The sequence below is a fragment of the Chionomys nivalis genome, chromosome 1, assembly GCF_950005125.1.
Source record: "Chionomys nivalis chromosome 1, mChiNiv1.1, whole genome shotgun sequence".
Lineage (NCBI taxonomy): Eukaryota > Metazoa > Chordata > Mammalia > Rodentia > Cricetidae > Chionomys > Chionomys nivalis.
Window position 1 is genome coordinate 147,808,831 of NC_080086.1, and position 24,768 is coordinate 147,833,598.

The following is a 24,768-nucleotide window of genomic DNA, read 5'->3' on the forward strand; positions in this document are numbered from 1 at the left end:
ATTTAAAGAGTTTTCTTTTTAAAAGAAGGTTGTATTCTCTATTCCAAATACTCAAAGAATTTTTAAAAACCATATATATATATATATATATATATATATATATATACTCAAACTTGTTACATTCTATATACATTACCTTTATATATAAGATGGGAAAATCATTTTAGTTCCAAACTTAAGCAGAAAATTACTTCAGAAGCAGTTTTCTGCCTCAGTTTCTCTAACAGATTCCTCAAAGACCATCTAGGGGTGATCATTCCAAAGAGCATTAAAAGTCATTGAGAAATTATGATGCACAATTCATGCACTTTATTAGATGACATGCAAATCGTCTGTGGCTGTGCAACTGTGGCATAGCATGCACCAGTGCCCTTGCCTCAGGATACCTTGGGTGTGGCTATAAAGTGCTCTGCTAAAACTGCACTCTGCCAGCTGCGGCCATTCCATCCTCCATCATTTTTCTTACAGATTTCTGCCTCCTGAGCTCAGGCAAGCCTTTGCTCTCACTTCTAGGGTCTGTGGCTGTCTCCTGCACACCCTGCATATGCTGGGCATCAATGTCTCCTAGTGCTCTGCCTTTTTCCCCATTCCCGGTTCTCTCTCCGGACACACTTGTGACACTAATCTCAGGAATGACAAGGATGCCCACTTCAGTAGCATCATTATTGCTGTCAGGTTGCTCTAGAATTGAAGATGATAAGACAAAATGATGGCTGAAGACAGAACAAAAGAAAATGCAAAACAAAACAAAACCCACAAAACTCGATGATTGAATGTTATGACGTAAGCCAAACACTGACACTGTGATTCCATGATTTACAATCCCGTGACAGCACAGAAGACAACAGGTTCAGGCTCTTTAAAAGTCTGCAGAGCATCAGTTCATTGCCTGTATTTTTCACACATATGTCACATAAATTATGAAACACGGTTTTTAATAAACAAAAATAGAACTCCTTGAAAAAGAAACATTGTGACCAACTGAACATATGCAAACTTTAGGTAGATGTCCCAAATTATACAGGCAACAACTCCGGCTCCTGTCATCAATGGCAACCAAAGCATACAGAAAGTCCCCTTTGTACACGCCACATCTTATTTTTAAGTAGACTACATTAAGCGTGACTTAACCATGGTACTTGGTGAAATGCTTATTCAACCACGGCATCATGGTCAGAACCCTACAGCTCTAGCTGTTGTCTCCCGCACTCGGCAAACATTCACGCGCCTAAGGCGGAATTAACAGTCTAGTTCTTCAGGCTCAGACTGAGTCCACGCATTCTGGTCAGCTTGTAACAGTCCACTACTACAACGGAGAAAAATGAAAATAGATAGGGAAAAACAAATTGGTTCTCAATAATTTATTCTTAAAATATCCTTGTAATTCAAACAAATGAACAAAACTCACAACTAGTAAATACCTATAAAGATGACTTTATTTTGTGCCTTAAATCCAAAAGGTTAAAGCTCAAGGAAATATCTGCGATAAGTGGTAAAAATAATATAAATATGTAAAAAATTGGACAAGTGGTGAAATTTAAACTCCATAGAAACATAAGAGAACACAACCAAAACCAAAAACAGAAACAGTTTATACTCTTAAAAAAAATGTAGCACACAAATCTGTTTGAGAAAAATGACTTTGTGCTTTCAAAATGTTTTCAGAGACAGACTTATGAACCCCTTACTACTGTGTAACGTCTGAAGCAGAATAGATAGTAAAGGAACAGAGGCCACAGCTGCACATGCCTGAGTCCTAGCTTTGCTGCATCAAGAACACCCGGGCATCTCTGAGCATTCCCAGTGCCCGTTTCCACCCCGAGCGGCCTGATTCACAGAAGGATGAGGAGGATGGGCACTGCACATGTCTCCAGCTCCGGGGAAACAAATGTGCAGCTGAGTTTGGAAATCAATGCTCTGCTTCCTTCATATTTGGAAAATGACTTTGACTAACGCACCTCGCACAGGGAACACTTCCGCAAGCCTCCTCAAAGCGCCTGCTGTCCTGCGGCCACGAGCATGAGCTGATACAATTATTTCTCTTCACTGTTGCTTACACACCCGTGGCCACAGCTTCTCCACACCAAATTTCTCATTCTCAGGCAGGCTGAAGGACATTACGCTCTAGGGCCCTGGTGCTCCTGTGTGTAAATTCTCTAACCAAGCCTGTCCCCAGTTGCTAATAGCTATAATCAAAAGTAAGGGCAATCAATTCCTATTGAAGTACATGCCAGAGGTCATGGCAACACAGAGTAAAATCACCATGGCACTCTTGGGTGGCAGCCAAGACTTGTTCTTTTTGCGTTTGTAGAAACCACTTCAAAAAGAAACATTACAGAGACTTCCACTCCAAAAAGTAAAGCAAAAATGGTGGCAGTTACCCAGTTATAAAAAAACAACAATAAGAAGTAATATTTAAGTTTTATAAAACTTTAAAAGTTACACATAAGCATTCTTATAGAATAAGGGACACTCAATGGCACTATTTTTTTTAGCACATTCTCAGATATTACTCTATTATATTCTCAAAACAATATGGCACTGAGACTCTGAAGTAGGCCTTTCAATCCCCATTTGCATAAGAGGAAACTGAAGTTTAGAAAGTTTAAACAACTGTTTAAAGAGAGAGGCTAAGAAATGAGACTTCCATTTTCATTCGTCTGTTCACACATATAGTGAATTCTAACTCAACTTGTTAGATCAACTTGATTGAATGTTCTCTGCCATCTCCCAACAATTTTTAATTTATTTGTTTAGAATCTTGGTCATTTCAAAGAAGGCAAATAATTTACTTTGGCTAAACAAAGAGCCACAGCAAATACACTCTAGATGAATACACAAGGAATTAATAAACTCAAGGTCAGTTTACTTTTGTTTTTAATTGGTTTTATTTGTGAAAATATGCTGATGGAAGTTAAGGTTTAATAATGGCGATTCCCTGGTGGAAATCCGCAGGGAAACTAGGAGTGGTGAGAGGAGCATTGATAAAGCAGCACTGGTAACTGAACCGTTAGTCACTATCAGGACAGCAGGCAGGGGCTGAGCAGATGTAAAGTCATGAAATTAAGTGGCATTGAAAAGGGGATCGAGCGCTTTCCCGTAACAATGAACTCTGGTTAAATGGTACAAGTGGCTGCTCCAAAGGTAACCAGAATGTCTTAACCACTCATTAAACCCATAAAAAGAGAGCCTGTTATTCTGGAAGGGGCAAGAAAGGCAAGATTATTTTTAGGGAAATCAGACAGAAAAGAAAGATGATGAGAGGCCCAAGCATTTATTACATGATCCCTTCCTTACTGTTTTGGCATTTTCTACTGTCTAACTCTGTGACCGAGTCCCTCGTTCCCCAAGAGCTGATGGGCTGGCCCTGGATTTCCCCAACAGTTGAGGGGCACACCTTACTTCTTCAGAAGACTTTCCAATGCAGACTTCCCTGTCTCAGCATCCCATATTCCATAAGGCCTCTCCCCGATTCTGTTTCTTTTAGAAAACTACTTATAACAAGCGGCAGTCACCTTGTCTACCTAGCTGTGTGTTCCACAGTCTGGCCACCGCTAAATGCCTAACACTGCGAAAGTAACTTGTATATAGTAGACAATAAATCTTTTTGGTTATTTCTTCTTTAATTTTTTTTAAATGCTTATTCTATATGTGTAGTTATTTTGCCTGTGTGTGTGCATATGCACTACTTTTTTGCATAGTGCTCTGTGGACCAGAAGAAACTGGAGTTAGGAATGGTTGTGAGTATCCATGTGGATGCTGGGAATTGAACCTGGGTCCCCTGGAAGAGCAGCCAGTCCTCCAAACCACTGATTCATCTCCCGAGAGCCTGAAAATTTATTTTTTAAATGAACTGAACAAATCTCTATTGCAAGATAAAATTATTATTTAAATAAGTAAAGATGAAAATGCAGAAGATATGAAAAAGGTAAGCTTGGAAAATGTTATTTTTTTATTCAGTCAAGTAATACACAGCTTAAGATAATAAAAATTTTTAGATGGCAAAAGAGCAAAAGTTCTTTGTTTGAGAAAAATGAAGTAGGAATTTCTAAATGTAGGTTTATTATAATGCCTAAAAACACCAAAAATATTTTATAAGATAGTTCATTTTTATTGCTATCCAAAAAATGACATATATAACTAAAGAGAGGTAATTAAATCTCTCTGTAAGAAAATTATATAGAAGATGTTTAAGGGAATAATAATTAGATAACAAAAGAGTTGCTTTTCTTTGGAATTTAAAAATGTATGCAAAAGGAATTACAATTAATTTAAAACCTTGTTGGGTATAAATTTTTGAAATATTTGACTTCAAATAATTAAAAAATTGAAATAACCAAAAAGAAAATTCTCTGAGACTATTTCATAGCTTCTAGGTACAGAGCACATCTCAGCTATGGAGGTGAAGAGTTAAAGAGTACTTACTCTGGGTTACAAGATGCCCCGGGAAAGGCACTCACCATGTAAACCTCACAACCTGAGTTTGAAACTCCAAACCCATGTGAGGGTGGAAGGGAGAGCTAGCTCCACAAAGTTGTCCTCAGACCCCCTCATGTGCATGCAAGTCCCTACTTCCCTCCGCACACATTTACATTCACACAAACACACACGCTTTATAAACATTTAAAATTTAAGAATATCTATGCTATCCTTTGTCAGTGTCTACTTTAATATGGATTCTTGTTGGATAACCCAGTCTGGCCTCAAACTTCGGATTCTCCCACCTCAGTCTCTTGAGCAGCTGAAGCTCCAGACCATGCTTGGCCATGTACACTTTTAATAGACAATTCCAATTTTCTCCTCAAATGTAACTCAAATAATTTCACCTAAATATTTCTTCTGATTTTTTGGGGAAAAAAAGGTGAAGTGAATTACGACCATTACTAAAACTGATTTCTCACAAACATAATTTCATAAATCCAAGTATCTATTCTATCTGCACTCATGAAATCATCTAGGTTCTGTTCTTACTTGCCTTCTGGCTGTTCTGTTTACTAAAGGTGACAATTTTAAGAAAAACAATTTAACTATTAAGAGAATTTACATATCTTTATACTCAAACTTATGAGCTAAAGTATGGTATGAAGCTCCTGAAACCTCTCTGTGAAATAACAGACTACAGCTTAGAACAGCTGAAGGGCTGCATCACATAGCTTTGACAGTAACTGTGAAAAGAGCTTCAAACTCCAAAGACAGCCACGTGCACCCTCTACAAGTTACCATAATGTAGCTCCTTCTGCATACGTATACAGAAACGGTAGAAGCTGCCTGAGCAATTCTATTCTTTAATACTGCCTTTAACGATCATATTTTATTCTATCAAATGGAGAAACATCCTCTATGTATTTACTAGGGTGTACCTTAAAGGATTATTTATAACAGGAGAAATTAGAAGCAACTTATTCGATACATGGACACAGGTGAGTAAATGACAAGTTAACAACTCAAGGCAGAATACATATTATGTAGTCATTAAAATAACTGTAATAAAGTTACCAGGAGAATTTGGAGAAACATCTGAAATGTTAATTAAATAAAACCAAAGCGCTAAACATTTAAGTAAGGTAAATGATGAAAATATATGCACGTGTGAGAGAATACAAGGAAAACTCTAACAACTGACAGCATTACAGATGAGCAAACACCACCCCACAAATCAGCTTTCATAAAGCAATAAAACAATTAGAAAAGATGGACAAATTGCTCACCCTAAAACTTTTCAAGTCATCTGTTCATTCACCCATGAATGTAACTACAATGTATCTAGCACCTATAATGTGCAAGCCATCATTTTAGGCACTGAGAGATCAATGGCAAACATAATAGATACCCGTTCTTCCTTCTATGTAGAAAAACAAATTTGAAATAGCAGATAAATGCAAATAAAAATAGTGGAGCCAGTAAGCAGGCTAATGGGGGGCAAGGCTACTTCAGAGTACTTTGGGAGGCTTCTCTGTAAAAGATTTACTTGAAATCTGAATATTGAAAAGGTACTGGATACAGAACAATCTGCAAGAAGAAAGGGTGCAAATGGGTACCTTCTTCTAGTCAAATTTCAGCCAAACATCCCAAAGAACTAGTCAAAGGTCCTAAGGCAGAAATGACTCTCGAATGTTTGAGGGTTAGGAAGAAAGACTCTAGTGAGTCGGAGTGGAAATGCTCTAAAGTGAGGTGGAAGCAGTAGGGAACTTGCACTTCAGACTGCAAAGGCAGCCACCAACAGGCACATGGACCAACCAGCTGCATACTTTACTAGCATTTTAATGCAACGGAAGTTACGCTGCTTAATATAAAACATTGAACACAAATATATCCCAAGTTATAAAGAAGTTCTGTGGCAAGGTTTAGCCTGGGCCAGTAGTCTCAGGAAGAGATCAAAGCTTCACGGAAGCACCAAATGAGGGCTGCGACTGAAAGGGCTGCTCCCTGAGCAAGGCAAGATTGAAGATGGACAAGAGCAGAACGCTACACCTGAAAGTCAGAAGCAGATTGTGCAGCAAGGGAGCTTCTGAACTTACTATGCAGAGCAGGCTGGCCCTGACCACCATGATGCTCCATCTCAGTTCGTGGTGCTTAGGTTACAGCTTAGGTTCCAGGCCTGGCTTAGAACTGTGACATTCTAATTGGAGATGTAGAAGGGATTCTAATAGCCAATTACTAAAGTTTGCCATCAAAATTTCGAATTATCACTATTTCTCAAAATGTTTTAAAAACTCTTACTAACTTTCATTTCCCTCAGTTTAAGCCCTTTTCTCATTAAATCATAAAATCAGACTCACAAAATAAATATTCCATCTCAAGATTTATGAGTTTCTCTTCTCCACTATCTAGAAAGACAGTCTTAAGTGGTCTGAGATGTTTATAAACAATTATTTTAAAGACATTTTCCTAGAAATGCATTTATGACTTTTTATCTTTTTAACAGTCACAAAGTAACTACTGTCTTGCTTCATCAATGTTATACACACCAGAAATTTATTAACACTGCTCGCAAAATAAATATTCCATCTCAAGATTTATGAGTTTCTCTTCTCCACTATCTAGAAAGACAGTCTTAAGTGGTCTGAGATGTTTATAAACAATTATTTTAAAGACATTTTCCTAGAAATGCATTTATGACTTTTTATCTTTTCAACAGTTACAAAGTAACTACTGTCTTGCTTCATCAATGTTATACACACCAGAAACTTATTAACACTGTCTACAGCACTAGCCAGTTTAAACAAAATGATTTTATATACAAATAGTATCTTCTGCATTTGTGTGTCTGTGTGTTTATGTGTGTGCACATGTACATGTGTGTGGAAGCCAGAGTTCAGGAATATATCTCCTTCAGTTGCTTCTTCACCTTGTTTTTTAAGGGGTCTCTCAATGAACCTGCAACTCGCTGACACAGCTAGACGGGCTCATCAGTGAGTGCCAAGAAGCCTACCATCTTCAATACCCAGCTCCTAGGGCTGGAGTTATGGACCTGCACCACCACACCTAGTGCCTAAATGGGTGCTGGGATCTGAACTCTGATCCTGAGACTTGCCTGGCAAGTATTTTATCTATTGAACTATATCTCAGTCTCTGAAGCTTTTTATCATTTCTTTTTTTATTCTTCTAGTAAGAGAACACTTAATCACTGAGCAAATTCTGACACAGACTACTTTTCTGGTATTTTATAACATTATTAGAAGTCTCTTGAACTATACTATCTCACTTAGTTTTAAGTGCCATGGTATCCATTAAATAGAAACAATTTTATAAACCAAAGCTGTAATCAAATTGCTTTACATAGTAACTTTCAATTGCTCTTTTTTTTGGCTTAATATATCTAAATTATATTAATCTGATTTTTTTCTTTCTTTTTTAAAAAAATCCTTCTCATTCTAATTGTTTGGATAGGAATGTATTATATATTTTTCCCCACTCTCCTTCCATCCTCCACCCTTCCCTTCCACACTCTGATTCTTCCATATAGTAAAATATTCTAAAATTCTCAAGGTACTTGCTTTTGGTCACCATGTCAGAAAACATAAAAATACATATTACCTCTTATTTAAAATTCTTTTTCACCACTTAAAAGGTTGTATTCTTGGAAATTCTAAGTCAAAATAGCTAAAAAGTAGCCCTAATTAAAAATATCTACTAATTAAAAGGTACATGCGAGGCTAAAGGAGGGGGCTTCTGCGTTAAGACCAACCTGCGCTATATATATCGAGATCCTACCTCAAAAACTCAAAGGTTAGGGATAGAGCACACGGGAGCCCTGGATTCAATCTCTACCACCACTAAAAAAAAAAGACCAAAAGTAGGGTGATGTTCAAAGGATCTAGTTTAGAAATATTTTCACTATCCTTTATTATTGACACTTTCCTGTTGCAGACAGTTCTGTGTGTAACTGAGAAATCCAAGTGAGATCTAGTTCCTATTTTGACATTAACTAGATGAAGTAAGAGACTAGGTATGAAACAACATTTTAAAAATCCTGGTTCTAATAACGATATGTCAGGTACTAGAGGGACATCCACAGCAACACTAAACACACTGCTAGTGTTGTATAACACGCATGCTCTGTGCTTGATAGTACTCGCAAACTGAGCACATTTATTTCAAATTAAGAAAACTCAGAATTTAAGTTTTAGGAGGATAATATCATTTGAATGTCAAATTAGTTAGTTAAAACTTATCAAGAACACAATTACTGGCTAGCTAACAAAGCAATTCTTAAAGAACTAGTCAGCCTGCGGCTGGTTAAACCCAGCCTTTATGTGGTACTTCAAAGCACGCAGAATGCTTTGTACTTGCTGCTGCCATCCCTCAGCACATACACACAGGAAAGGACACAGAGATGAAGACTTGGGAGTTCGGTGGATTATTAGGAACTAGTTGGCAAAGTTGCCTGTGCTCATTATTTACAACCATATGTCAGTCCCTAACTTAAATAGGGAACTTATATAAAACGGCAGTGTTATTTCAGTAACCATTCTGAGAAAATGGAAAATAGCTTATGTTGTTCCCATGTAGGTATTTTTTTTAAGTGAAGAAGAATGAGTCATAATATTGGTAGTTGTGGGAAACAAACAAAAAGAGCAGCTAAATTTTCTCTGGAAGAGGGGTAAGAAGGGAAAGTCTGGGGTGGAACTGTGGGGCCAGAAACGCTGGGAGGACAGAGTCCCACAGCTGCAAAGACAGAAGCAGCTGGTGTTTTACAGAAACTCTCAAGACCACAGAATAAAGCACAAAGAAATGCTTTGTCTTCCTTTTCTCTCTATCTTACTTAACTTTTTACAGAAAATGTTTAGGTAAAATCGCCCTTTTTTAGTTTTAAAAATAATGCTATTGCTTTATCAAAATTTCCCTTGTTTTTACTAGAATTTTCATTTTTAGCTCTTTTTTTGTTACAACCTATTTATCCTTAACTTTTTAATCTCATCTTTCTTCCTCTACTTGCCTTTTACATTCTATATAGCCTCAACATATAAGTGACTTAAAAATCTTTATTTGAAAGATATACCTTTGCCTTGAATTATTTACCACCACAGAATAAAGGAAACACAACAGTGTTGAAAATTAAATTATTGCCATGTAAATAAAGACATTAACCATGAAACTATGAAAAGTCAAAGCAACAACTGGGCACTATAACTTCCATTTCCAAATTTAAGCACAGACATAGGCTGAATCATTAAAACTTGCTCAAGACTTAAATACAAGACTTGAGGAATTTGAAAGGCACAATACTGAATGAAGCCACTTCACTATAATATTCAAACAACCAAGAGAAAAAATGTGGAGATCAGGTCAACACACAGTGAATTGTTGAATAGCTTTCTCTAAAATAATACCTACCTCTGGGAATATCCTTCTGTTGTTACTTGAAATAGGATGTAAACCCAGAGCTTCCAAGCACACAATGGCGCTGCTGGTTGTCAGCAGGACAGGGGTGCCAGTGAGTGACAGCAGACATGAAAACTTACATCCTATAAACTCACTTTTGCTGTGAAACTAAACTTGCCCTGAGAAAAACCATTCTGTTAATTAAAAAGTAAAACACAGGGCCAAGCAAATGACAAAACCGGTCACAATACAACCAGATAGAGGAGAAGGCTTGTGATGGCTAGTGTCAACTGTCAATTTCCCAGGACCTTGGCTCTGACTTCCTCATAGGGATTATCTTCATTAAGCTAACCAAGGTAGGGAAACCCACACACTCTGGGTAGCAGCATTCCCTGGACTGAGATTCCAGACTATAAAAAGGGAAAACAAGTGAACATGCTTCCCCTGACTCCTCCTGACTGGGGACACAGTGTGCGCAGCTGCCTCACATCCTGCTGCCTTGACTGCCACAACAGTCTGCACCCTCAGACCGTGAGCCAAAAAACCCTTTCCCCTTAAGTTTCTTTTCTCAGGGTATTTTGCCACAGCAACTGTGGTATTCTGAACAAGAATAGCCCCAATAGGTTCATATATTTGAATGTTTGGTCCCTAGTTGGTGAACAGTTTGGGATTAGGAGGTATGGCCTTGTTGAAGGAGATGAGTCACTAGAGGAGGGCTTTGAAGTTTTAACCCCCCTGCCCTGCACCATTCCCAGTTAGAGCTCTTTCTTTCTCCCTCCCTCCCTCCTGCTTGTGAAGCAGATGTGAGCTCTCAGCTACTGCTCCTGCACCATGCCTGCCTACATGCTGCCATGTTTGTCTTTGTTTAGAGTGTTGGTTACAAGTTGGTATGGATAATGGTCAGGGAAAAAGCTAAACAAAAGAGATTAGATTCAGAGTTCTTGTTTTGAAAAGAAAAAGGGGAAGTGCTGTAGATAATGTTCTTGTACCTTATAAAGATTTGTCACTGGTATTGGTTTAATAAAACACTGATAGGTCAGTAGCTAGGCAGGAAGTATGGGGGGGGGCAACCAGACTAAAATTCTGGGAAGAGGAAAGGCTCTGCCTGCCGTCATCAGTAGATGCAGAGGAAGAAAGATGAGAATGCCTCACTGAGTAAGGTACCAAGCCATGTGGCTAAACATGGATAAGAATTATGGGTTAATTTAAGTTGTAAGAGCTAGTTAATAATAAGCTTGAGCTAATAGGTCAACCAATTTATAATTAATATAAGCCTCTGTGTGTTTTGTTGGGACTGAATGGCTGTGAGACTGGGCAGGACAGAAACTTCTGTCAACATTACTTTGATCATAGTGTCTCTTCACAGCAATTCAAAAAAAGCAACTAAGACAAAGTTCAACAGAAAAGAAATGCCATAGTCTTTCTCACAAGTGGAAAAACAAAGGACTTAAGAAGAAAAAACAGAATACTCCTTAAAATTGATTTTGCTTTTCCTGCTTTCTTCCCCAGGCTCCATCACCACTTGTGTAGGGTTACAGTTATGTGTCTGAGGATAGCTGTGGTAAGAGTGGGGAGAGGAGCTGAATAGAAAGCATATCTAGGGTTCCATCAAACACAGGAACTCTCAATGTCTTCACAGTTATATCCTGCTGTGACTCTACAGTACCATGCTTCAGAAACATGAGCATATAGGAAGGCCACTGGAGGCCACCCTGGAGTCTTTAGGTCCTTTCATATTATGTCCCCTTTGTACTATTTCTAAAGAAATATTTTACTTATACATTGTTGCAATTTTTACATAAATATAATAATATAATCATATAAATATAATTTTAAATCTATTTTTAATTTGAAAATTGTCTACATATTTAGAAGAATACAATGATAACCATCCTCTCCACGAGAATCCAGTGCTGGTTAGAGAGCCAGACAAGAGTATGTCCAGGCAGAAATCACAGGAAAAGGCTGAACTGAGCAGAACGTGGTAACTCCATGAACAGTGCTTCTCTAGGAAGGTATGGTTCCTATGTGGTTCAGGGCTGGATGCTAGGCTAGCATGATGGTGTGAAAGGTAGTGCAGGCTTTCAGCACGGGGCCTGGGGGAGGCGTTTAGAACTTTCTGTTGTAACGATAGAAACTCACTAAGGAGAACCAAGACTAACTACCCTTAGAAAGGACACTGCTGCCCCTCCAGAGACACATCAGACTAAACAAGCATTATTTCACTGTAGGCCAGTGGGTAACAGAAACTCACACTGTGTAGTGACAAATAAAGCTAATCCATATTCAGTATCTGCTCATGGTTGTGTCTTCTTCTCTTTCTATAGTTCATTCTCTTCTATTTCCTCATCTATGACACTTGTGCTCAAGCGACGTGAAGGCTAACATAAAAACAGGCAATAAAAAGGCTACTTTAATAAGGTTGTAAGGCTCCAAAACCACAGAGAAACCCTGTCTCGAAAAACCAAAATAAATAAATAAATAAATAAAAATAAATAAATAAGGTTGTAGCCTGAGACAGAGCACAAACCCTGCAAGGAGCAGTCAAAATTGAACACGGATCCATAAGAGCATAACAGAAGCAATATATGCAAGAAGTCTTTGATCTTGTTTTGGCATTTTTTTCTTACAATATGTTTCTAAAAAATAACTTCCATCTTGTTGTAGGATATGTATCTCTTTCTTTTAAATATCTGGTCATGTTCACACATACATTCACGTGTATGAATACACACACACACACACACACACGCACGCACAAACTAGGGAGCATCAATATTTCTCTCATGTTTGAACTATATGACACCTCCCCTTCCCAATATGTCCATCTAAACAGTAAGAAGGGAAAGTAGAAATTAGAATTCATTCTTGTATTTTTTGGAAGCAGTAGTTTGGGAGTGATTATGTCCATGAGGCCAGTACAATCCAGTTTGTTGTATCTGCACCTACTTTCATACAACGAAGCTGGACAGAATTCCTAATCTTTAGTGTATCACATATCCATTAGATTACTTTCTGTAATGTATTCTCATTAAACAGCATAGTTTCACTGAAGTACATTTGGGGTTCACAAGTTTAAATGGATTTTGTACATTTATTTGCCTAATAGCAAACACCACAACATCTTTTATACCTCCCTGTTGGATCTTTAGCACTGCTACAGTAACTTTAAAAGGGAGTAGGATCAAAAATGATCATTGGTTAAATCGTGTAACTTCACTCTTGTTCTTTTCTGGCATATTCTCTCTTAGCACGTCGGAGGGGGAAATGGCAAGCCTGCTCAGTCAGGATTAGCTTTCTGCATTATGATCTGTTCTTTTTTAATGTCTTCTTCCTCTTTTATCCATTCTCTCCCCCAAGGAACACTGATATGAGTTATAGTCTATCAAGCTGAGCTGCCATTTTCATCAGCGTAGAGGAGGAGGAAGGCAGAGTAGAGTCCCCCCCGCTTTAACACACATCCCCCCATGCTCTCTCGAGGTAAGGATGAAGTTTCCTGCCTCCCATGCAAAGGTTGCTTCTGAAGAGGGTGACAGTGATGCTCTGGTTCTTGCTACCATGACTGCCAGATGGGAGAAAAGTCATGAAAGGAAGAAGGATTAAACAAGGAGTAGATTAAGAGAAGAGACGGAAGTGGGAAAGCATGGAGGTGGCATGGTGAATGAAATTAACTTCCAGCAACATTTTACAAGAGTAAAATAAAATGATAAAAAGGAATACTGGCATGTCCTGAATGAAAATAAACTTGTAAAATAGAAACACCTGCTGCTGTACTGACAGCATGGCATTCTCTACCCGGGAGTCCAGACAGAACGTAAGATCACTGGTAGTTTTACTCCAGTGTGAAAAACTTGCGTGGTAAATGCCTGACTGAGGCGTAAGAACATTCATTAAGGACTATGCACAACTACTCAAGAATAGCAACTTAAAGTATATGAGTAGCTAAAATGCATTTTCTTACTCTCCTACGCTGCTGTAGCTGGTACAATTTTACATAATTCTTCATTCATATATTTAACATAAGAACGTCCACTCCCCTCACTGTCTATTGCCCTGGATAAAAGTCAAAGGTGATGAGCTAGCACTTCCCTTTCCAGGCTACAATGGTGCTGTTTCCTAAAGTTACAAGTTCTAGTACCACAACCGCAGAGAGAATTGTGAAAGAGCCACTACTACTCAAATGTGAAGAGTTCTTACCATGCCTTTTCCACCTGTGACCTCTAATTGACATGCTGGTAACTGCATTTCTTGATATTCTAGAGGATGTTGGTGTGATTTCAACCTGAATACACCGTGTACCTTCCTTACTAGATTTCATGGCACCATGAGGCAATGAAGCCTTGATTGCATTAGCAACCTAAAAGAAAAAATAAAGTCTAAGATCAATAAATAGATGTAGTATTTACTTTTAGATAAAACATAAGACTAAGTGTTAATAGATTTATAAAAAAAATAATACTTTCTCCAAGGTATTATATGATAATCAACATACCCACCAATAAGGAGTAGAAGAGTCAGAGGAATACTTGTATCTTAAAACAGTATGAATGAAATGAAGTTTGTGATTGTTAAATAATAAATTAGGCTTCTTTCTCAATATCAAATGCTAATTGACAAATGAATCTAGATGTTGAAGTTCTTATAAGCAGAAGAGAATGCTATCAGTGAAATATCTTAAACCAGTCTAATTAACAAGTAATTTAAATGTAACATTTCCCAGTACAACAAAGCATGAAGCACTGAGTAATAATGACATTCTAATATGCTATGTATTACTTCTCGATGCATAGTTCTGAAAAATTGTAAGTTAAGAATTTGTATAATTAAGCAAAGAACCTACCAGCAGTGGCTCTGGATATAATTCTAGCTGGGCTCTGTATATAATATCATCCAATGCTTTCTGAGCTAGATCCCATTCTCCATTGTATCTACAAAATCATGGGAGTTAAACAAAGAGTATTATTTTTAATTTATCCTATTCAACAGAAAAAAAACATAATTAGGGACTATTTATCTCTACTAAGGAAAGCAACAGACCACATCAGCACACCACTTCCCATCTTATTCTCCTTAAGAATGTATTTAAAGTCACTGAGTTCCTATTATCTGAAAGCCTATTAGTAACAAAGAATATTTTATACATGTACATTTTTTCTCTAAGGAACATGACTATTTATAGAACAGAAATCAAAGAGCTAAGGCAATTTTAAAGCATCTTACCCTGTCAAAGTAACTCAGAACATAATAAATTATAGACTTTAGAATAATGTTCCGAACAATTTATGGCCAAATTACTCTGTAGTTTCCATGGTTTTAGTGAGAAGCCAACCCTACCCACTTTCCTAAGTAGCTATTCCTTTGCATTCTGATGGCCATTTAGAAGAGAACATAATACATGTTGTGAGCATGAGAGAGAAGAAAATCAGCATGTGTGTATTATATATGTGTAACTTTCAACAATATAGCAAACCCTTCCTACAAATCAACCAAGTGATAAAAGTCAACAGAGACATACTGGTTTGGTCATCTGAGTTAAAACAAAAGCATGAGTGAGGCCTGACAGGCAAGGCCTTTAAAATCATAATTCTGACAAATCCATCAAAGAGAGCTGAGGGCACAGGGCAACCAACTAGCCTGAACCCAAAAGAGGGTCATAAGGCATCAACTGGGGAGAATTCAACTAAGTTTTCTAAAGAGTTCTAGCACACCACGAAGCTGGGTCTGGAGATACAACACACATAAAAATTCTGGCGCATATACATGGAGAGTCCACACCACCACACAGGCTCCCCACAAACCTCCTGTAGGTATGCACAGGAGACACGAGAAGCAGGACTGGGGACCAGAAAAGGTGGCTTGAAGAAGCTAAGTGGTCACTGCCATGGAAAAAGCACAAGGACCCTACCAGACATTTTTTCCTTTTCCTTTTCTTCTATTTTTTAAGACCTGGCTGAAATTGGGACTCACTCTGTAGACCAGGCTGGCCTCAAACTCATAGAGATCCGCCTGCCTCTGCCTCCCAAGTGCTGGGATTAAAGGCGTGCACCACCACCACTGGGCCAGACACTTTTTTCATGAACAAAAGTCCTACAGCTTTTGAGGATAGAATAGCCTTATAAATACCCCCAGGGCATAGCTGGTGAGGAACTGTGGCTCTGGGAGGGAGAAAAGGAACATAATCCTCCTTCCATGCTGAGATAACTAGGGGTTCTCTACTTCTGAAGGGGGATGCAAAAGCACTGAGGACCACTCTGACACACCCCTGCATACACATCATTCAGGAACAGGGAGTCTACCTAGAACATGGTTGACATTCCAGCCCCAACACTGCCTGGCTAGTGTACACTGAGAAATAAGGAATAACAATCTATTGCTGAAGGGGGGCTAGAAAACAGAGGGCAAAACCCTCTTTGAGGGGCAGGCATACAGAGAGAACTGAAGGAGGGAAACTCTTCAGCAATCCAGCTCCCACTGAAATACTAGGTAAGAGTAGGGGGATTTGTAGTATGAATGTAACTATGGCAACAGTAACACAATACCTGCAGAAACCACCCTGGCAAGAGCAAAGAGAGACACTTGTGCCCCTCCCTTTGACTATCAGCCCATTGAAACTGGGGACCCCGAGGAACTGGAGTTTCCCCAAGAGTCTCATGCTGGGATAGGAAAAGAACGGCTATAGTGCCTGCTGGAGAGGGAGCGAATCTCCCAGGAATACGAGTCAACAGTCTGATAACTTGTCACCACACCTTGTAAGCGAGACTGGAACAGATGATGGATCCACAGGGGTGGATGGCAACTGTGTATTCCTCTGTCTTCTATAATTTGCTTCTCTCCCTATTGGCTACATTGAGTAGAACTCCTTTTTCTGCTTTTCACTGTTTCTTGTTAAGGCTGCCAGGGCCCTGGGCTCTGACTCTAACTACTTCATAACACTACCTACAAAATTTCATTAGTATCCTCCAAGAAGAATCATTCCTATTTTCAGGCATAAATCATATTTCCACCAGTTTCTACTGACCTACTACTAATTGAAATCATGAACAAGAAAAATTACAAGGCATACTATAAGCAAGAGAAAAGAACCCTGTCAATGCATGAAGTAATTAGTTGACTTAAATTCATGGCCAGAGAATCAGGTAAGCTGTAGAGTACTTATATGAGACACTAGGTTCAATCCCCAGCACCACTAAGGAAATAGACAAACAAGCAATAAATAAATAAATAAATAAATAAATAAATAAATAAATAAATAAATAAATGAACTAAATCCAGAGGTGACTCAAATATTGAGGCTATCAGGGTAACTTGGGTAACTTAAATTGCTATGATCATTATTTTAAATACTCTTGTGAAAAAGACTGGCAACATTCACAAATAAGTTGAGATTTCAGAAGAGAGTAGAACAAAAAGAGTAGAAGCAAAACACAGTAAAAAAAATGAAAACCCTTCAATGGCCTTGGAGTAGACTACAGATCAAGTCTACTAAGTCATGGAAAAGCTAAACATGGAGACAGATCAACAGAAGACACTCAAGATAAAATGAGAAGAAAAACAGAGTATCCATGTCCTGTGGGGGCAATCCTAATGATCTAACATAAAGTTTAGAAAATCTCTTTTAAGGGCCAGGAAACAAGTATTTCAGAGCTAGGCATGGACATCTATAATCCCAGGACTTGGGAGGAGAAAACAGCAGCATCAGGAGTTCAAGGCCATGCTGTCTCTAACAACAAAAACAACCAAAACCCCCAAATCCAATGTTCTAAATTGTAGAATGCTTTCTCTATGAGAACTATCCAACTCCGCCATTGCAATGGCCAGTGTGCAAACACACAAACACAGATAAGCCTCAGTAAAACTTTACAAGGTGCAAGCCAGATTTGGCCTCTAAGTCATAAATTCTTCCCTGAGTCAATTAAAGTATCAAGCGAATACAATGCAAAGTGCCTTATCATCTGTGTAACATGAGAATTACAAAGTACGAGACAGAATTCAGTTTAGTAACTGGTGCCTAAGTTACTACCTAAGGCTAAGTACCAATGATAGAAATTAATAAGTTATTTCTGATTGAAGATTCTCTAAAGTGCTTTTGAAGAGCTAAAAGTTTAAGAAACAAAAAAAATTCATTGGGAGTCTAAAAATCCAATTTGAAAATCATAGCAAAAAAAAAGTCATATACAGAAGAACTGAGCATATTCACATTTTAATCATTGCATTCTGATCCTGTTTTTAAAAAATGAAGTGTTTTAGTCTGTTTGAAATTCTGCACAACTTTAAAATACATGTTTTAAATAATAAACTATTAAGAACTTGATTCCTATTCTTTCTAAAAATGTGATGATTGGCCAGGTGGTGGTGACGCACACCTCTAACCCCAGCACTCAGCAGACAGAGGCAGTCAGAGTTCTATGAGTTTGAGGCCAGCCTGGTCTACAAATCAAGTTCCAGGACAGCCAGGACTGTTTCACAGAAAAACTTTGTCTCAAAATAAAAGAAGAAGAAGAAAAAACAGATGATTTTATTTTTATTTAATGAAATTACACTGCTATAGAAACAGACTGGCAAGTTATATTATGCCAAAGAACCAACAGTGTGCTTTGTATATGAGACACACTTACAAGGCAAAATAGACTCCTGTTAGCATCTGTACCATGAATCCGGATGAAATTGGTATTCTGTTACTTACACCCTTGTATTTTCTTACATGTTGTCGAGGATATCCACAGACACAGATTCTAGAAAGACCAAAATAAACATATTTTTATGATGGTTTTCTAATATTTATGAGCCAATAATAAAATTAACAAATCTAGTATCTATAAAACAATCTCCCAAACAGATCATTTTCTGTAACATTTCCCTGACTATGTTAGACTGGGAAAAGCTTGTAAAGACAAGGGCAGGAGATGTATGCAGCTGGTAATCACACTCTCTGGTTGGTTTACTAACTTTGATTAATTCAATTATCAAAAATTGTGGGGACATTACATGGATATTGTCACTGATATCTTTAGAATAATCTTTAATTCCTGATTAAGCTCTTGGTGCAAACTGCAGGATCAGAAAATTTACTATAATCCAGATTCTACTTTCATGAAATATCCATAATATATTTCAGACAGATAAAATATTTTAGTGCTCCTGCTAGACACAGTGACGCACACCTTTAATCCCAGCAAGTGGAAGGCGAAGGCAGGTGGATCTCTGGTCCACCCTATCTCTGCTCTCTCACTTCTCACACCAAGTGCCCAAAGTTGGGGGCAGGGAGCAAAGGGACTCTGGAAAGCTTGACCCTCCCTTCAGAGGAATTCGATTCCCAGCATCCTCTTTTATTCTTCTGACATCTGTTACTAAATTAAGAAGTAATGAAACCAACTGACTCCCTTGCCCAAGGTGGAAACAGTGCAAGGTCACAGGGCTCCTCAGAACATATTTACTTTACACTGTGCCTGAGGATTTGGAGTCACCCAGGAAACGGTGTTCTGGGTGCTTCTGTGAGGGTGTTTTCAGAGGGGTTTAACTCTGGGAGGGAACACCAGCCCCCCGCATGGGCAGTACTCTCCCATGGGTGGGGTTCCACAGTGAAAAGGAGTCAGTACACAAGGACCAGCCTTCACCTCTCTCTGCTTCCTCATGTGGCAGCCAGCCCAATGCAAGTCTCTCAATGCCAGGCATTCGGTCAGGAAGGAGTGCATTCTGAGTGTGTGAGCCGAAACACCAGGCCTTCAGTCAGAAGGGAGTGCATTCTGAGTGTGTGAGCCGAAACAAACTCTTCTCTGCTTAAGTTGCTTTTGTCAGTATTTTCTTAGGACGATGAGAAAAGGAAACCGATATGCCCTCCTTCTGGCTAGGTTTTTTTTTTTTGTTTTTTGTTTTTTGCTAAATACATTACTCAAATATAATTTCCATCTAACTTCCTTAACTATATAATTTGTCTTATTTTCTTGACATGTAAAAGGTAAAAAAAATCTCGTCTTTTCTGTTTTGTTTATTGTTTTAAAATGTTAATCATAGAAAACTAGAAAATTGTGGAATATCACAAAAGATAATAAAAATTATTTCATAATGCTCCCAATAAAGTGAAGTATTATTATCATTCTAACCATATTCAGCAAATATAAGAGCTGTAACATACCATACCACATATGCTATTAAATGTTCAAATGCTTAAAAAACTCTTAAATTAAGATTTTTAATGTTTGTATAATATACCGCAAATTTTATAATTTATTCAACAAAAAATTTAGCTCTATTTTTTTAAAGGAAGAAAAACGCAATGCCATGTTTCTCTTATTTTTTGAACCAAACTAGAACACAACAAACAACAACAACAAAAATAAGATGAAAAGGATTACCCAATGACATTCCACAAATTAAAAGGTTATGACCATGCCATCACTTTAAATGTAATGTACATAATATAACCCCTCTGATTTAACATTCCTTCCAAACATTACTCAGTTGGATATTCATCACTGTGATTTTTTGGTAGCTAAGCCACCTTCTATGTGCTGAATGGGCTCAACTGTATATTGAATTATATAATGTTTTAAACAAACAATTACTCAAAATAAAAATAACTTAGGCTTGCAACAAACCTAAGCAGTCCTACATTCATATACTCCAGTATTAGAAAAATAGGATTTTAAATTACCTTGAACAAATCTGACACAGTGATTGCAGAGAAACACTGGGCATATAGGTTAAGGCAGCATTGTAACACAGCAAAAGGAATGTCAACACTTCGAACCTGAAGACAAGCCAAAAGAATGTTAACAGATATTATGCAACAGAACCAGACTTACATATAGCTAGCATAATAAGGAAAACTCAAAGGAAAAGAAGTCTTTGCAAGTAACAATTATACACCATAAAAACTCAGTGTTCCAGATAATATGGAGCAAAGTACAAGGACAAATCTAGATATGTGTGGTTCTTTTATAAAATGATTCAATATCCACATAATAGTTACATATAACTCATTAAACACTATAAATGTACTGAAATAGTTTTGAGTAAGTTGGTGTGGCAGAAGAGCTGGCTCTTACCTGTTCTGTGCTGTCAGCATCTCCCTCTGAGGATGGGGCCCACTGTACACTACTTTTGACAAGCCATGCTGGGACAGTGCGCTCTCAGTCAGGGCCATAGACCCAATGCTAGAAGGCTAAAGAAAAGGTGCTGTTCTGTTAAATGTGACATTCAGAATACCCAAAGCATGAGAGTGCCTACTAGGAGTTTCCACCCCAAGATTTAACAAAAATTAAAAACACTTTCATATTTTCAATAATTAAAATTAAAAACATTAAGTTTAATTTCCAAATTCTATCCTGGAACACACAAACTGTCTAACCACCTCCACATGCACACAAACTAAGATGAGAGATGAGTCTTCCGCGTTACACGAAGTAAAATAGCATTTTCAGTAAGGCTCTCATGATCCGATCTTAGTTAACCACTTAGTAATTTTGACTTATGTTATTTTTGGGACAGTATACATCCTGTGTGGTGCTAATTAATATCTTTTGAAGTACAAATAATTCACCTTTATGCACATGTAACCCTATCTTATGGGACTGTCAGAGTATGATCCAATAAATATACATAGATAAAAAGCTACTTACTTCATGATATACAGATGGTTTGGATAAAGATGGAATTGTAAAACTCAATACTTTACTATGTCCCTGTTTGTCAACTATTTCCTACAAAAGTAAAAGAAAATATCTTAAAATAGTCACCTTTAACACATAACATCTTAAAAATAAAATTAAGTTATTAGAACAATTTTTCCAGGTTTAATTTTTTTGAGATTACAATATTAATTACATTTCACCCTTCCCTTTCTTCCCTCTAGGCCAATTTTTAAAAGACCAGAATAAAAGGTATTTAGAGTCAGTTCAATCTTTAACATTGGTGATCCACTAGCATCAGCAACTACATGTACACTGCTGCAGTCTAAAAACAAAGACAGAGCAGAGCCTTGCAGTTCAGCACAGACAAAACCCAAATAAATTAAAGCTCCGTGGTTTTCAGAATGACTGTGGCGTGGATAGCATAGTGACTGTTTTCTACCAGCAAGTTCTATTCTCTAGGTTATTAAACATGAGGTGTGTCTCCAGAATGACCTCGCCCTTCTCTTCCATCTTAAAGAACACAGACTGTAAAGAAGCCAGCATGCCATCTCATAATGAATGCTTAAGCTAGGAATGGCACACACTGGAAACAGAACACACGTGCTCAGAGACAGTAGAGACTTACAGAGTGTGACCAGTGAGTCTCAGGTCTTGCTACTCACTCTTTTTGTGAAAAAACAAACCACTTACAGATAAACTTAAACACACCATAAATAAAAAACTTTAAATACGATAGCAGTAGCTAGGCATGACAATGCAGATCTTTAATCCCATCTCTGACTTGAAAATCAGAGACAGGTAGATCTCTGTGAGCTTAAGGCCAACCTGTTCTACATGGCAAGTTCCAGGCCAGCCAGGGATATACTGTGAGATGATGCCTCAAAACAAAATGAAATAAAACCCCAGTGGTAGTACTGTTGTGGCTGCTGTTGCTATACTATCTCTCTCTATAGGAGAACGCAATGTTCTGAGCTTCAGCTTTCATGCAACCCATACAAGTTTATTTAGATAATTATATGGATGCACCAATACTATTAGGTTCTTTTGTCTTTTTCTTTCTTTCTTTCTTTCTTTCTTTCTTTCTTTCTTTCTTTCTTTCTTTCTTTCTTTCTTTCTTTTTCTCTCTTTTTTTCTGTACTGGAACTCACTCTGTAGACTAGACTGATCTCAAACTCGGGTAGATCCATTTCCCAAGAATGAAAGGCATGCATCACCATACCCCGATAGTCTTTTTTTTTTAAAGCAAATAGTGGTTTTACTAAAATGAAAATCGGTTTTTCAAAAAGCATTTTGTTAATCCACCAATACAAACCAGGTTGTAAACCCCTAGAAGAAGGGCCTCGATGCAGCCACTGCTGTGCACATTTCTGCTGGCCGACACGGCGAGGTAGCACCAGATCAGCTCTGGGAGGAACTGCAGGGTGAACCGCAGTAGCTGCTCCTCCCCACTGCGGTAGAACTCAAAGAGCTGGTGACACACAGGCTCTAGCAACTGGAAGAGATTATATGTAAATAAGAACTGGACTGTATGTGAATGACACCACTGTATGAATAAAGAAGGTTTCTCAAAATGCAGTGACTAGCTTTGCTTCAGGAAAATTAAAATATTTGTGTATTTCAGAATTAAGCATTTTGAGAAATGGTGGTTAGAAAGTAAAAGGTAAGATTGCCCTAAGTGACTCTGCACTGTGGCCCAACACTCATATTTCCAAATCCCTAAGCAAGCTTTAATTGAATCAATTCATGAAGCTTGGTTAAGTTTAACAAGTATTTGCAATTATGAACTTTGCTAGAAAATTCACTCAAGACACTCTGTAAGAACACATAGTCAATTTTAATCAAAACACACTCAAAGTCTTTTAACCAGTTTCAGATTCCAAATTGAAAGGATTTTTGCTTGATGAAAGCAGAATTAAATGAAGACAGATTTAAAGAGAAGAAAAAAATCATGCTGCAAAAAAGATTAAATAAAATTATGCATTTGAAGCCAACACAGATAAATACCAACATCTGTTTGATGTTTTACAGCCTGCAAAATACTATTCATACAGAAACATCAATTTCCATTACTCCCTAAGTAGAATATGATTAGCCACGTTGTTCAATAAGGAAATGGAGACAGAAAGGCTCTCTACCATGACAGACAACACACATTCACAAGAGCCAGAAAGGAGCCAGATCTTCTAACTCTTACAAATGTTAGAAAATAATAATATATAATGTGAGAATATAGAAATACCTAACTTGAATATATTTTAGGCATGCAATTGAACATGTTGGGTTGCTAATGGCTCAGGTACATTTTGGAATATATTTCTCCGTGGAAACTTTGTCATTAGGCTATTAAAGAACTGTTAAGATAAGCCTGTACCTCAAGTACAAGTATTAAATAACTTGTGCACGTATGTGCACGTAGGGCAAAGGCGAACCTCAACTGTTGTTGAGGTGGCATCTACCTTGGTTTTTGACCTTGGTTACTAACCTACAGCTTGCAAATTAGGCTGAGCTGGATGGTCAAGCCCCAGGGATCCACCTGTCCTTACCTACCGAGCACTGGGATTACAAGCATGTACCACCATTCCAAGATTTTCCATAGGTTCTAAGGGTCATGCTCAGGTCCTCATGCTTGCATGGGGAGCACTTTACAAACTATCTCCTCAGCCTCCTAAATGACCTAATCATCATATATCCCCTATCTGTTTTAAAATATACCCTGAGTTCTGGCTAGAATTGTATGTCTTAGCGGTAATGCACTTACCATGAACAAGGACCTAGGTTATTAAGAAAAGAAAAAGAAAACCTCAACTTTTCAAATATTAAAAACAGAAGTATGATATGGTCCAGCTCTATCACTTCTGGGTGTATACCAGAAGGAATCCAACTCAGCTTATGATAAAGACACCTGCAGACCCATGTTTACCACAGCACTATTCACAATTATGGACTCAGTCTAGGTGCTGCAGCATCAATAGAAAAAGCTAAAGAAGTGTGATATATATAGAAAATGGAGCTTTATCCAACCACAAAGAACAAAATTAAGGAAATAAACAGATGGCCTATAGATCACTGTCACAGCAAAGGGAGCTTCCTTTCATATGTGGGATCTGGGAGAAACAAAGCACTTGAATGTAAGAGGGAGGGGCTTTGGGGAGAGAGATGAGGGAAAGAGAGGGGAGGAGAGATTCAGAAAAGCAATAGAGAGGGTGGCTAGGATGAGCATACTGTATACATATATGGAAACGTCATCATAGAACTCATTACTGTGGAAACAATGAAAGAGAATACTGAGTCCTAAAACAACTGAGTTACAATG

The 24,768-nt window shown here is 37.9% G+C and overlaps 1 protein-coding gene across 2 annotated transcripts in view; it reads right to left on the minus strand.

The window, feature by feature from the left end:
- Positions 1 to 24,768, minus strand: part of Hycc1 (hyccin PI4KA lipid kinase complex subunit 1) — a 73,881-nt gene that overhangs the window by 4,779 nt on the left and 44,334 nt on the right. Inside the window, exons 4-11 of one of the 2 annotated variants that reach the window (XM_057763630.1) lie at positions 22,768 to 22,947; positions 21,444 to 21,524; positions 20,871 to 20,986; positions 20,477 to 20,572; positions 18,441 to 18,557; positions 14,666 to 14,753; positions 14,023 to 14,182; positions 387 to 681 (exon numbers count right to left, since the gene is read on the minus strand). In XM_057763630.1, coding sequence (XP_057619613.1) covers positions 413 to 681; positions 14,023 to 14,182; positions 14,666 to 14,753; positions 18,441 to 18,557; positions 20,477 to 20,572; positions 20,871 to 20,986; positions 21,444 to 21,524; positions 22,768 to 22,947 — 1,107 coding nt within the window. In that variant the 3' untranslated portion in view covers positions 387 to 412. The remainder of the gene's footprint in view (positions 1 to 386; positions 682 to 14,022; positions 14,183 to 14,665; positions 14,754 to 18,440; positions 18,558 to 20,476; positions 20,573 to 20,870; positions 20,987 to 21,443; positions 21,525 to 22,767; positions 22,948 to 24,768) is intronic. The other variant, XM_057763621.1, reaches the window with a different exon arrangement.